General features: G+C 35.8%; 2 protein-coding genes across 2 annotated transcripts; one reads left to right on the forward strand and one right to left on the reverse strand.

Annotated features, from left to right (window-relative positions):
* Nucleotides 1-1,440: 1,440 nt before the first annotated feature.
* On the forward strand, nt 1,441-4,642 carry LOC130629535 (uncharacterized). Its single transcript, XM_057442786.1, has 5 exons — nt 1,441-1,573; nt 2,292-3,167; nt 3,265-3,511; nt 3,728-4,140; nt 4,188-4,642. The coding sequence occupies exons 1-5, from the start codon at nt 1,441-1,443 to the stop codon at nt 4,640-4,642; spliced, it is 2,124 nt and encodes a 707-aa protein (XP_057298769.1).
* A 4,436-nt stretch (nt 4,643-9,078) lies between these two features.
* On the reverse strand, nt 9,079-13,576 carry LOC130649081 (uncharacterized). Its single transcript, XM_057455285.1, has 4 exons — nt 11,115-13,576; nt 10,920-10,962; nt 10,542-10,624; nt 9,079-10,383 (listed from the first exon to the last, which is right to left on the reverse strand). Exons 1-4 carry the CDS (start codon nt 11,115-11,117, stop codon nt 9,388-9,390), a joined length of 1,125 nt encoding a protein of 374 aa, XP_057311268.1. The 5' UTR covers nt 11,118-13,576; the 3' UTR covers nt 9,079-9,387.
* Nucleotides 13,577-13,640: the final 64 nt, after the last annotated feature.

Raw genomic sequence — 13,640 nt, forward strand, 5'->3', positions numbered from 1 at the left:
GAATCATCACTTAGTAGTGAAGAAGAAGTTGATCATGATGAACAACTTTTATATAGAGAAACAAGTATCCAATGACAAAAAAAATAAAGCAAAAATTGTTGTGTTGCAAGGTAATGCGCGAACAGGTAAATATAAGGAAGATTGTTAGTTAAATTTTAGGCACGTTTTCCTTTTTTTAGCATGGTTGCACTAAAGTCTCTTGTCTACAGGGACGGTGATTGTCAAAACTGGGATTCGGCTCCCAGAAGTAGGTGCTGAATACACTTTTTTGCTTCTTACAAGCACGAGTACTGTCCAACTTGGACCTAAAAGCATTTTTTACACAAGAAAGAGCGAACAACATAAATGAACTGGTTACAGATTGAACAAATATAGAAAAAATGTATATGTCAAAAATATATTAAAATAAAAAACTCTCCTGTGCGCCAGAACTTGTGACTCTGGCTGTAGCTTTCCACGTGTTACAGGGCCCCAACACTCAGCTGTCACGACAGGACCAGCCTGTGAATATTTTGACTAAGGACAGCAGGGTTGTGAAGCCTGAAGACCAAGTTAGTAAACTTGGACACCTTACTTAACTGGGGTAAAAAGTGGGGTCGTTACATCCAAAGACAGGCTAAAACCAAACCCCTTGCTAAGCATTTTATAAGTTCCCAGAGAAGAGTTCACTCTTTATCCTCTGGGTATTTACGGTAAACTGGCCTGAATGAACCAGCTGGGGTAAAACAAAGCCGCTCGGATTTACATTTTCCTCCCTCATGACCCTGGAAGTACAGGTTTAAAGCAACAGCGAAGGTATTTTAAAGAGTAAAAAAAAAAAAAAAAAAAAAACTAGCAGCGGATATAAAAGAAAACATATGATGTAGTGCTGTTGAGCGTTCTTAGATCAACTTTAAATTTTAGGCACGTTTTCCTTTTTTTAGCATGGTTGCACTAAAGTCTCTTGTCTACAGGGACGGTGATTGTCAAAACTGGGATTCGGCTCACAGAAGTAGGTGCTGAATACACTTTTTTGCTTCTTACAAGCACGAGTACTGTCCAACTTGGACCTAAAAGCATTTTTTACACAAGAAAGAGCGATAAATGAACTGGTTACAGATTGAACAAATATAGAAAAAATGTATATGTCAAAAATATATTAAAATAAAAAACTCTCCTGTGCGCCAGAACGTGCGACTCTGGCAGTAGCTTTACACGTGTTAATGGGCCCTATACTCAGCCCTACACAGATCATTGCTGCAATGGACCAGCCTAACAACAGGACCAGATTATTGTAATTGAGGTTTTATGCTACAAAGGTCAAAAAATTAGCGCAAATAGAAAAAAAAATATAACCCCATTTGGCTCTTTAAAAGGAACTCGGGTCAGCAGGATCGTCAATCCAGTAGGCCAAGTGAGCGAATTTGGTCTCCCCCTACTGGACTGGGGTAACAACTCCAGATGGATGGTAAACACCAAAGACAAGACAAAACGTCAAGCCCCCTTGCTATTCTTCTTACATGGTCTCAAGAAAGAGAAAGGAGTGAGGAAACTCCACTTTCTCGGTGGGTTGACCAATCAATGGTCAGTCGGGGTAAATTGCAACCGCTAGAAAAACTTTCTTCACCGATCCACTTTGTTGCAGAAAAGAACTTCTACTAAAGAACAGTATGTAAGCTGAGCGATTGTTAAGTTGCGATGAATCCACCGCAGTAATGGCACGATCGTCACACTTAAGCCATTAAAAGCATTGCAGCTACCAATTTTATTATGCTATGAAAGCTTATGCTGAAAAATAAAATTGCTGAGTATATATTTTTTAACTGAACCTGATAACGACAGGAGGTTTCCTGATTTTCTTTAAACTGAAGTCGCTATAAAGCTTTTTTTTAAAAATGGTGTTATATATACCTATACTTATGTGCGACACAGTCTACCTGTAGTAGGCGCTTAGTCCGGTGGTAACAACGGGGCTGTTTCCTGTGTTTCTGTTTAACCGAAGTTGTGATAACGTTTTTTACAGAAAAAAAGTACACATTGTTTACCTATACTAAGCGCTCAGCTTAACATTTTTTTGAACTTTTCCCGGGAACATTCCCTGAAAAACAAAAGGTTGGCCAGCTGCTTTCGCTATAACGGGGTAACATTGAATTGTAATCTGTGCTTTTGTTTTACCTAAGTTGTCGAAAGTTATTTTTTAAATAGTATATTACACCGGAAACACCGTAAAGTTTTGTGCACTTCACTTCATTTTCTACACACTATATGGCTGTACTAAAGCACTTATCTGGTATCTGGTAACACTCTTTTAGCCCTTTTGAGACATGAGTTCTCTTTTATTGGTATTACTGAAACCCGCTTTATCAAAGGCTCACCACCAACTTTCAATTACCATATAGAAGGTTACCAGTGCTTATCCACCCCCACTGAATCCTCAGCAGGAGGGAGCTTGTTGTATATTTCTGACCAGTATAATTTCATTCCTCGTACAGACTTGGATGACATTATGTACCAATATAAATACTTGAAATCAAGTTTTGCAGAGATGATCTTGCCTAACACAACCAACTTAATTGTCGGTAGACATCCTTGTATGTCAACAAATTCCTTTAATCGTGATTTCTTAAAACCCTTGCTCAATAAAGTCAGCATTGAAAAGAAACAAATCCTTCTACTGGGGGATTTCAATAAAAATTTGTTAAAACTCAATGAAGATGCAGAACTCTCTGCCTTCATTGATATACTCGGCTCCCACCTTATACTTCCCCAGATCTTATTACCAACAGGAATAGCAGCGACTTCCAAGACATTAATTGATAATATTTTTTTCTCTGTCACTGGTCAACCATCAATCTCTGGTAACCTTATTCACATGATCTCTGATCACCTGCCTCAATTCTTTATATTACCTGACCAATTGACTAACAACTCAGAAAAAAATATTCAATACCAAAACTGGTCCAAATTTGACGAACATAATTTCATTTTAGATTACCTGGATATCGACTGGGGTGTTGAGTTTAATAGTCCTGGACCAATTGACCCAAACAGCTGTTTTGACATTTTTAATTCTAAAACTCAAAAGCTTGTTGACAGACACGTTCCCACAGGCAGGCTCACCAAAAGGCAAATCAAAACCCAACAAAAACCATGGATTACTTCTGCCATCATAAAATCTATGTCTAAACGTGATTTTTATTTTCGGAAATTCACTAAAGCCAAAGATCCAGATTCTAAATCAGAGTTCCGACAACTTTTCAAACGCTACCGAAACATGATTGTCAGCTTATACAGACAAAGTAAAACAAACCATTATACCAAATACTTTAACCTTTTTTCAAATAACATGCACAAAATGGGAGGGTGATCGTAGCATTATTTCTACGAAACCGTCGAAATCTAATATTCCTACCTCCATTCAGGTTGACGGCAAACTTGAGACAAACCAGATTGATATTGCCAATAGTTTTAATGATTTTTTTACATCCATAGCAAATTCTATTAGGAACAAAATTCCACCTACATCCAAGAGGTACTCTGGCTACCTCAAAAACCCAAACCCAGACTCAATTTTCTTATCACCTGTTACCCAAAAAGAAATCATCGGGATTATTGGCAACATCTCTCCACGATAATCTTCTGGACCAAACAGTATTCCAATCAAAATTCTAAGATTGTTGGAAAATGATATTTCCAAACCTATATGAATTTTGATCAATCTTTCGTTTGGATCTGGTATCTTTCCTAGATCTTTAAGAACATCCAGAGTGGTGCCTGTTTACAAAAACAAAGGTTCTTCTATAGATGTGTCGAATTACAGACCAATCTCATTATTGTCAAACATTGAGAAAATCTATGAAAAGGTTATGTACAACAGAATAATAGGCTTTCTCAACAATCATGATATCCTATATCCCAAACAGTTTGGATTCAGAAAACAGCATTCAACATCACAGGCTGTGCTTACTATAGTTGAACGCATTAGACATTGCCTTGACAAAGGTGAGCTTGCCTGTGGAGTGTTTGTCGACTTACAAAAAGCTTTTGATACTGTTGACCACAAAATCCTTCTATCCAAACTAAATCACTATGGTATTCGGGGAAAAGCAAATGATTGGTTCAGGTCTTATTTAACTGGTCGTCTCCAGTATGTCTCAATCGGTGAATTCAAATCTCAACTTAAAGCCATTCTACATGGTGTGCCTCAGGCTCTGTTCTTGGTCCGCTGCTGTTCTTGTTGTATATTGATGATCTGCATAATTGTATCAAATCGTCAGAGACCTATCATTTTGCTGACGACACTCATCTGCTGAAATTCTCAAAATCACTAGAATCCCTTTGTAGAGGGATGAATGCTGATCTTAAACGCCTTGTGTGTTGGCTTAACGCCAACAAAATATCACTGAACTCCAGCAAAACAGAGTTTCTTGTATTTAGATCCCAATCTCGTAGGCTTGAATTTTTACCTTTTTTGATTCTATGCAAAAGTGTGAAATACCTGGGTGTTCATGTTAATGAACATCTTTCCTGGAAGTATCATGTCTCATCTGTGGCTACTAAACTTCAAAGAGCCAATGGGATGTTATCCAAAATTCGTCACTATGTTCCCCTAAAATCCCTGCTAAACATTTACCATCCTGGAAGTATCATGTCTCATCTGTGACTACTAAACTTCAAAGAGCCAATGGGATGTTATCTAAAATTCGTCACTATGTTCCCCTAAAATCCCTGCTAAACATTTACCATGCTATCTTTAGTTCTCACTTAAGCTATGCTTGCCAAGTATGGGGCACTCGAGACATCACAGTAGCCCACGGAATACTTACCCTCCAAAAGGCTGCCCTTAGGCTGATCACCTTCAGTGAACCAAGATCCCCATCTTTGCCTATATTTGCAGAACTTGGAATTCTTAAATTCTTCGACCTTAACATTCAATTTATCCACAAATTCCTAAACTCTAACCTCCCATCTGACACACTTACCTCACTCAAATTTGATCGAATCTCACACTCTCATGAAACTAGATGTAACACAATTGGTTTGCTTATTGAACCAACACATCGACGTTTGGATCTTTTTCATTCTCTAGAATCTCCACATTACAGTGGAACAATCTGCAAAGAAATTATCCTGATACGAACCTCACAAACTGTAAATTAAGCACAATCAAATCCCTATCTACAAGTTTCTACATGAGTCAATACATCAACTAGCTTTCCTCTTCATTATTTTGTCTCATTACTTTTTTCTATTTGACTATATGGTACTGAATTTTCATTTATACTAATTATAATCAATAATGCTTTTTCATTTTAATCTTTGTAAACTTACAGTATTTACTGACATATGAAAATATTTCACATTTTTCTTGGTGGCTTTCTCCTTTGTTTAGCCTTGGCTATCGGGAATGTCTCCTTCCTAATTGCTAATTTATTCTTTTAGTAATGTAACTTATCATTTCTTAGGTAAATAAATGTTTACTTACTTACTTACTTACTTACTTACTTACTTACTTACTTACTTACTTACTTACTGTATCTCGTTGTAGCTCCCGAAATTCCATTCCAAAATTGATTTTAGGGAGCATCAAAAAATGTCAATATTATCAATCATGTGTAAATTAAAGTAGTATTATTAATCTGTGAGTAACCTAAATCTATTAACGCACCGTTTTTATCTCTAGTTGCCAAAAAAAAGGCAATAGAATGAAATTAAGTTGTTAAAAACGCGAAATCACATAGATTTAGGGAGCATGGCTGAATTTCATGTATCAATTTGTTCTCATATATCCATTCTATTCTGTACTTGTTAGTACCTCTAAAGAGAACAAAAAAAACATAATTCCACCAAATTCCACCCGCAATGTATTTCGCTACTTACGAAAATGTAAAAAAATAGCAACTAAAGGCCTTCAGGGAAAGCAGTGGAATTGTCTTCGCTCGATTTTCTTCTCAACTTTTGGACGATATTTTAAAAACGTTTTTAAAATCTATCTAAATTGATTAAATGCCTTAGAAGTATAGACCGGAATAGTGTAAATTCGATTTCATATTTGAAATATATAGTCCTCGAAAAGAACGCTTAAAGTTTCTTAATAAAGAAATTTTAAAATTAGAACTTCGGGAGCATGCAAGAACTAATGATAATTGCTGTTTTTTTAGAACCGGAGTAAGGTTTTTACATTTTAAAGCATTTTATTAGACAGGATATTTTTGTCTTGACTTATGAAAGCCGTTTCTTTTCCTTTGTTTTGTCTTTTTTGAAAAATATTAAGGTCCCGCTTTAGTCATTTGCTTGCTTACGTGAATTTGGGGAGCACCTTATTTTTATCCAAATTTATAAAATATTTAAGAAGAGTTTTTTGGGTAAAAATTCCCTTTTAACAGGATACTTTAGCCTAACGTCGTACAGAAAATCAAATCCCTGAAATGCTACGGCTTAGAAAAAATAATTTTTTTTCCTTGACAAATATATTTTAAAAATAGAACTTCGGGAACATGCACAACCTAATAGTAATTGCTACTTTTTCTGAACCAAACTGAGATTTACACGTTCTAAAGCGTTTTAATTGATGTGATCTTTTCGCCATGACTTGTGAAACCCTTTTTTATTCTATTGTTTTGTGTTTTCCAGAATATATAATATTCCCGCTTTTGACGAAAACATGCTTATGTGGATTTAGGGATCACATTATGTCAAGGTTTGTTCAAAAAGTTTGCAGAACATATTTTGAAAAAAACACGTTTTTAAGTTTAACTGAAGTTAATTCAATGCCTTAGTGATGTGGACCGGATTGTTGCAACTTCAATTTTAGATTTAACACGACTTGTCCTTGAATAGAACAATTGTTTTTCCGTAATAAAGATATTTTAAAATTAGAATTTCGGGAGCATGTGCAGAGTAGCGATAATTAATTTTGGTTGAGAAAAATGTCGCGTTTAAACGTTTCAAAGAGTTTTAATTGATCGCAACTGCTTGTCTTGACTTGTACAAGCGATTTCTTTTCCATTTTTTGTCCTTTTCAAAGAATATCAGAATCCCGTTTTAAACATTTACTTGCTTACTTGGATTTGGGGAGCACCTTTTTTTTGTCTAAATTTTGCCCAAATCTTTAAGAAGGGTTTTTTGGGTAAAATTATCCCTTTTACACGATACTTTAGCATGAGATCACACAGGAAATCGATTCCCGGAAAAGCAACCGCATAGAAAAGATTCTTTTTTTTCCTTGATATAAAAACGTTTTAAAATTAGAACTTCGGGAGCATGTACAAATTAACGGTATTTGCCAAAATTGAGAAAAAAATGTCGCGTTGTCACGTTCCAAAGCGTTTTAATTGGCGGGACCTTTTTGTAATGATTTATAACTGGTCTTACTGTTTCAATTTTTGGTGTTTTTCAAAAGATATTAAATTGCCGTTATCGACATCTTGTCCCGTAACAGGATAGTCGACGTGCGGCCGAACCTTTGAGATGTGCGGCCGAACGTTTTGATGTTCGGCCGCACATCCGCAAGTCCGAACATTTCAAATTATAAATGTTCTGCCGAACGTTTTGAAGAATCTGATCTGTATATTTTTATATATATATTTATGTATATATTTATTTACCGAGTTTCAAACGTTCGGCCGGGTGTTTGTATCATACAAACATTCCGCCAAAGATCTTGAAAGCCCGGCCGAATATCACAATATTCGGCCGGATGTTGGAACATTTGCCTGGATGCAACAAACATTTAAAAAAGCTTTAATAAAAACAAATGACCGAATTGGTATGTTTGAAATATAACATCAATGTTTCTAGAGAACTTGTTCGACAAACTTTGATGAGACTCGATCCGTAAGGTGTAGAACGTGTAAACACACAAAGCTAGGTAAAAATATACAGACCAGATTCTCTGAAACGTTCGTCCGAACATTCATAATTTGAAACGTTCGGACTTGCGGACGTGCGGCCGAACATCACAACGTTCAGCCGAGTGTTATGACGTTCGGCCGCACATCTCAAAGGTTTGGCCGCACATCAACTATCATGTTACGGGACAAGAAGTACTAATTCGCCACGGCAGTTAACCCCGAGGCGTTCTTCTTTCGCCTGACGGTGTAAAAAGTGATAAAGAGATTATTTTGGTCATATTATATAAAACCCGAATAAGAGCTCCTATCAAGGAGTGTCTTATCAAAAACGCCTTGGGGAGCTTAAAACGTCCATTTTACAGAAGTGTCTGAATTAGAAGGCGCCCGCCACAGGGTATACTGTAATTCTGTTATAAAAGACACATGATCACGTGCATAAACAAATGTTAGAGTCAACGTTACTGTGTTAAATTTTGTTAAGTTACAATTTCAGATGTATTCTTTTCGTTTCAAATAACAATACAATCAAAAACTGATTTTAAATTAGTTTGTAATTACACAGAACTAAAAAGAAAAACAGGGTTTAAGAAAAAATGATTTCAATTTCCTCCTGCTACTTAATTGGATTTAGGGCATATAATTAGAATTTAGGGAGCATAGTTTGTTCTACATTTAACCGTAAACCACAAATTCAATTTTATCGTAAAGGGTTAATTCGCAAGCTAAAGTTTCCTTCCCATTAAGTTACTTCGCGTAAAGGAAGGCTTTAAAAGTCTTATGCTTAAAATGCCCCGTCTCCAAGTAACAAAATGTTAAATAAATTACGGACAAACGGTCCGTTGTTCAGCAGGGACGTTCCTTAAGAGCTTTTATTATTCAATCAACCACCAGGGAAGAAAGAAATAAAGCATTTACTAGGATTCCTACTTTAGATTTTCGTCTCTTTCTCTAGTAAGTAATGAGATTAACTGCAATTTGCTAGAAGACAGAAAAGACGAAGACTATGTTAAGAAGAAATGAATATTTAAGTTTATTTTTTTTAACGCCCACTTTCGATTTAACGCCTGTTTCCACCGCCAGAAGTTTTAACCGTGTTTTATGGTTACTAGAGCTTAGCTACTTTAAGGTTGTGTATATTCGCGGAGGTATAGATTTTTGAGTTGTACTTTTAAAAATGTAATTTTAACACATAGTGCAACAAGGAACTTTTCTCTTTGTGGAAGATAACGATTTAATAAAAAATAACTCAACAAATGATTTTATTAAACGAAAAAAGTAAAATACAAAAAAAGTAAAGGTCATCGTGTGTGTAAGACATTAGCTAAGTTAAAACAAAAAACAATCCATACAAATCTCAAAAACAAAACATGCAAGATGAAAGAGGCAAGACTTATCGGTCCGTGAAACGCTGTCCAAACGTTCCAAACGTGAAAAAAAATAAAAAAATAAAAATAGGTGGCTATGTAAAAAGCGAACTGCTTTAGAATTTCTTTGTTTTGAAGTAACGTAATTGTGCAACAATTATCCTAAAAGTCCTTTCTAACAAATGTTTTTACTACTTTTTACAGCAATATTTCCGCCTCTCAGTCCTTACTTTCACGAGTATTTTCTGCAAACCATGTTTTTCGTAAATTTCCTTCAGATTTCGATCGTTTTTAAAATGCGTTCTACAGCAGAACGGCCTTATAATTTCTTTAAAAGCTTTACGTATGGCAATCTCTTCTTTTGGAAGATACAATGTACGTGACCGACATTCAGCAGAGAACTCATATTTAGAATGATCATCATGCGCAGAGCTATCTGAGTCTTCAGGAGGCCCAAGCTCATCTGTTGGAGGTAAAACGTCTTCCTCGTAATTTAAAGTTTGATTTCCCCTCCTACTCAGTTTTTGGTTTTCTACAATGTATCTTAATTTGTCGCGAATTTGATATTCGGTCAATGGAATATTCACCAACAGATCGTTTTTCTCTCGTACTGATGACAAAGTTATGGTAGCATCTGATGACAAAACATCTTTAAAGATTTCGGTAATTTTCCTCTCAATTTCTTCGCTACTCATAGATGAAGATGATGACCTCATGGCGCTATGCATTCGCTTAAATGTTTGAGCTACATTTTTTGTTTTTTCCTGAAGAAAATAAGATTTAGCTGCGGTATCTTCGCTGTGACACATCATGTTCGATAAGTCGCGCTTTAACCCAGGAACAGACGAATGCACGGTAGATACGAAAGATTTGCGTACTAGCGTTGCCGTTATATTTCTTTCCAAAAGATTTTTTGTAGTAGCACGTTGAAAAAATGCATTGAATTGGTCACCGATCATAGATGAAGTCATTTGCCTACCACTCCAACTGATGAAAACCAAATCGCTGGGTTCCACTCCAACACCTGGAATCTTATTTCGAATTTTATCAATGTACACTCTGCAGTCGTTGTATAGTGAAGTGGAAAAAGCAAGAACAACCGGGCCAGAGGTCGACGCTGTCTTATGCTTCATCACATAAACCATGACGAAAGACATACCCTTTCCAGTAGAATTCAAAGCAGGTTTCTAAGACAGAAATAAAATAAATACAGCAATAGACTGCACAGTTTACAGAAGGGTAAAAATAATAAGTATATCATAATTAAATTGCCGCTGTTATTATATAGGGCTGCTGTCAACGAAATAAATAGAAATAATAAGTGTTAACAGGGAAATATATATACCTCAATTTTATTGTTGTCTTGTTGATTTTCCACAGCACTAACTAATGACTCAACAAGACCAGCTTTCTGGTTATTTATTTCACCTAAATTATCACATAAATTTGTGGAATAAATATTGAGTAAAAAATATATACTATAAATTGCTGGATAAATTGAAGTTAACAAAAATTTGCACCAATTTAGTAATAATTCACCAAGCTTGTTTGCGCATACAACAGAACCATTATATAATTACTCTTCTACACTTTTTTTAGTCAAGAAAAAAATCACAAATATAATTTGCACAAAGTTAAAATATGTAGATTTGATCAAAAGTTATACTTGGTCACTCCTATTTTACACTCAAAGTCATGTATATATCCAACTTGACATACTTACCTTTCTCTTGGGGAAGCTGTAATTTGCCCTTGCATTTTTTAATCTAAGATAGTGAAAACAATGCTTTAATAAAATATCACAGTACACACGTCAAGCATGATTGAATGTCTGTGTACTTATTTTATTGGTAAAAGGTCAGTTAAAATAATGAGCAAGTAAAAGACACAAAAAAAATTTAACTCAGATAATTCTTACCATATTCCTTGTTTTTATATAACTTATTTTGAGAATTTCTAAAAAGTACAATTCAAGCAATAGCTAACTCTGGTTGAATATCCTTACATTTTTCATCAGCAATGTGGTATAGAGAGCTACAGTTACACGCTACAAAATGCACAAAAACATAACTCATTTCAAATATTAGTTTTGAAAAGGTATTATATACGTTTTTTCTTGTGCCTTAAAATAAGGCCTGGTAATCATTGTCATAAATAGATTTATTATTCACATGGAATAATTAGCTGGGTGCCTATAATCATTTTAGAAGCAATTTACTCAATATTTAAAAAACAATAATCCTTTTGCTACACAATATTGTTTGTTATTGCAAAAGTTCAGTAGGCCAAGCAATTCCTTTGACCTACAACCCTCCACAAATATATTGAGAAAACTTTTGTTGTAAAAGGAAAAATGTCCCTACAAGTTAAGTAGACAGGCCCCCCTCCCCCAAATCCAATATTGTTTATGTTAAAAGGCATGCATTGTATACCAGGGCTCGTACAACACCAAAGACCAGGTGGAAAATGATACCATGACAGCAACATGGCATGTATTTGATTTTTTAAGGAAAAATACCCGCAGACAAGAAGGAACAAATCGTCCTGCGTGGTAAATGTTTCGCAGACCTATCATTGTCACATGTAATGTGTGAAGCACTTCTATTTCTACTTTTATTTATGTCGTACTTTGTTTTGTTTGAGCCATCCTACACTGACAAGAAGTCCTAAGAAGCAGTTGTAACTAAACACAAGTCCATAAACATAATATAACCAAAACCTATATATACACAAAACCTATTGTACACCTAATATATGAGGCAGTGACTTGAACTGGACTAAAAGAGACCACAACTGTTTTGCGATGGAAGTAATGGTGTATATACAGCGATTACTAAAGACAATCTTTTAATGACGAGATATCCCGCACAAGACATCAACATTGTATTTTATTCTCCACAGTATAGTCCCGTTTATTTCTGCTGCCTTCTAATATTTCGTTAAAACGTTTTCCCTTGGCTTAAATAAGCAACAAAAACTATAAATCCACATAGTGTAAGGCCAAATGTCACAAATAAGTCTGCCATTATGGATTTATCAAATAACTGTTTATCACTGCATCTTCAATGTCAGTAGTAGTTTACAGAACCAAAAATCAAAGACTGTGGCCCCGCAGCCTAGTGGTTATAACTCTTGCACTTTGTGCGGGGAGACCGGGGTTTGGTTCCCATTGTCGGCGATTCAATATATGGGCGAGAGTGAATGTTACCATAGCCTGGGTTAAGCCAAGCCACGCGAGGGAAATTGGGGAGATGGCACACTGTGTGGACTGTTGGGTCTTGCAGGGAGTTGTCTAGCAGAGCACGGAACCTAATTGGGACTGCGTAGCTCGAAATGAGCATTAAATACTCCAGGACTCCCAATCACAAATCAAAGCCATGTCCCTCCAACCCTCCCTGGAAATAATAGACAGGGTATATCTCTCAATATTTGTGAGACTAGACATAAAATATGCACATTTCTAAGGCTTAAAATATAATAGCTAACAGCTTGATTTGAATTGCTTTCTAGCGTAGCTATATTTGAGTGAGGTCTGAAATGTAGCTAGCTAGCAAGATAAACATTTAATAATGACTTACTAAACTCTGTAGATATGGATAGCTTGCTAAAAATACATTTTCATTCATTTCTAGCTAGCTAGCCTCTAGCTATAATACATGACTAGCTATAAATTTGAAATAGTTACAACACTGGATATATTGAGACTCCACTTGTTACCCAGTGAGAACGAAAATACAAAGAATAATGTATATAAAGCTTTCAATTAGGAACAAAAATCCTATATATGTAGCCAGTTATTTACATAACCTTACCTTACCCTTTAGTTCCTTGACTAACACAATTCGTCCATGCTCGAAGCTACCATTATTAAAATACAAATTGGATTTCGGGAGCACTGAAATTGAAAATAGGGACCACGAAGTGGATTTAGGGAGCAAAAAGTGGAATTTAGGGAGCATGCTCCCTAAATTCTTGGACATAGGGAGCATGATCCCTAAATCCAATCGTACGCATGAAAAAAGGGAGCATAAATGGAATTTAGGGAGCACAAAATGTGGAAATAGGGAGCAGGTGATTCCTTACTTACTTACTTGGCTGGGGTAAAAAGTGGGGTCGTCGCACCCAAAGACAAGACATAGTCGAACCCCCTTGCTATGCTTCTTATGATTACTCTATAAGAGAGTGAAGAGTGAGGAAACTCTAGGATTACGGTAGACTGCTTATGACAGAAACAGCCGGGGTAATACAAAACCGCTAGGGAAAGATAACCCTCCCCCTTTTATGTGAATGTTAATCAGACAATTTTTACATTTTCACAAAAAACAACACATACACAGAAGAGTTATTTAAATCGGATGGTGCAACTCTAACAGCTGCTTTACCGTCACATCCATTTCCAGACAAATTTTCGGACTGCAAAAAACAATTAATTGAACCTGTAACG

Source organism: Hydractinia symbiolongicarpus, chromosome 1 (genome assembly GCF_029227915.1).
Source record: "Hydractinia symbiolongicarpus strain clone_291-10 chromosome 1, HSymV2.1, whole genome shotgun sequence".
Taxonomy (NCBI): Eukaryota; Metazoa; Cnidaria; class Hydrozoa; order Anthoathecata; family Hydractiniidae; genus Hydractinia; species Hydractinia symbiolongicarpus.

What these genes read in the sequence shown, in the direction of transcription:
- LOC130649081 (XM_057455285.1), bottom strand. An exon ending in ACAGCTTCCCCAAGAGAAAG is followed by an intron (nt 10,625 to 10,919) that starts GTAAGTATGTCA and finishes GTGATAATTTAG; the next exon opens with GTGAAATAAATAACCAGAAA. An exon ending in AAGACAACAATAAAATTGAG is followed by an intron (nt 10,384 to 10,541) that starts GTATATATATTT and finishes TTTCTGTCTTAG; the next exon opens with AAACCTGCTTTGAATTCTAC.
- LOC130629535 (XM_057442786.1), top strand. Translation starts at nt 1,441, where the DNA reads ATGGATGGTAAACACCAAAGACAAGACAAAACGTCAAGCCCCCTTGCT. An exon ending in CCAATCAATGGTCAGTCGGG is followed by an intron (nt 1,574 to 2,291) that starts GTAAATTGCAAC and finishes ACACTCTTTTAG; the next exon opens with CCCTTTTGAGACATGAGTTC. An exon ending in ATTCCACCTACATCCAAGAG is followed by an intron (nt 3,512 to 3,727) that starts GTACTCTGGCTA and finishes TATCTTTCCTAG; the next exon opens with ATCTTTAAGAACATCCAGAG.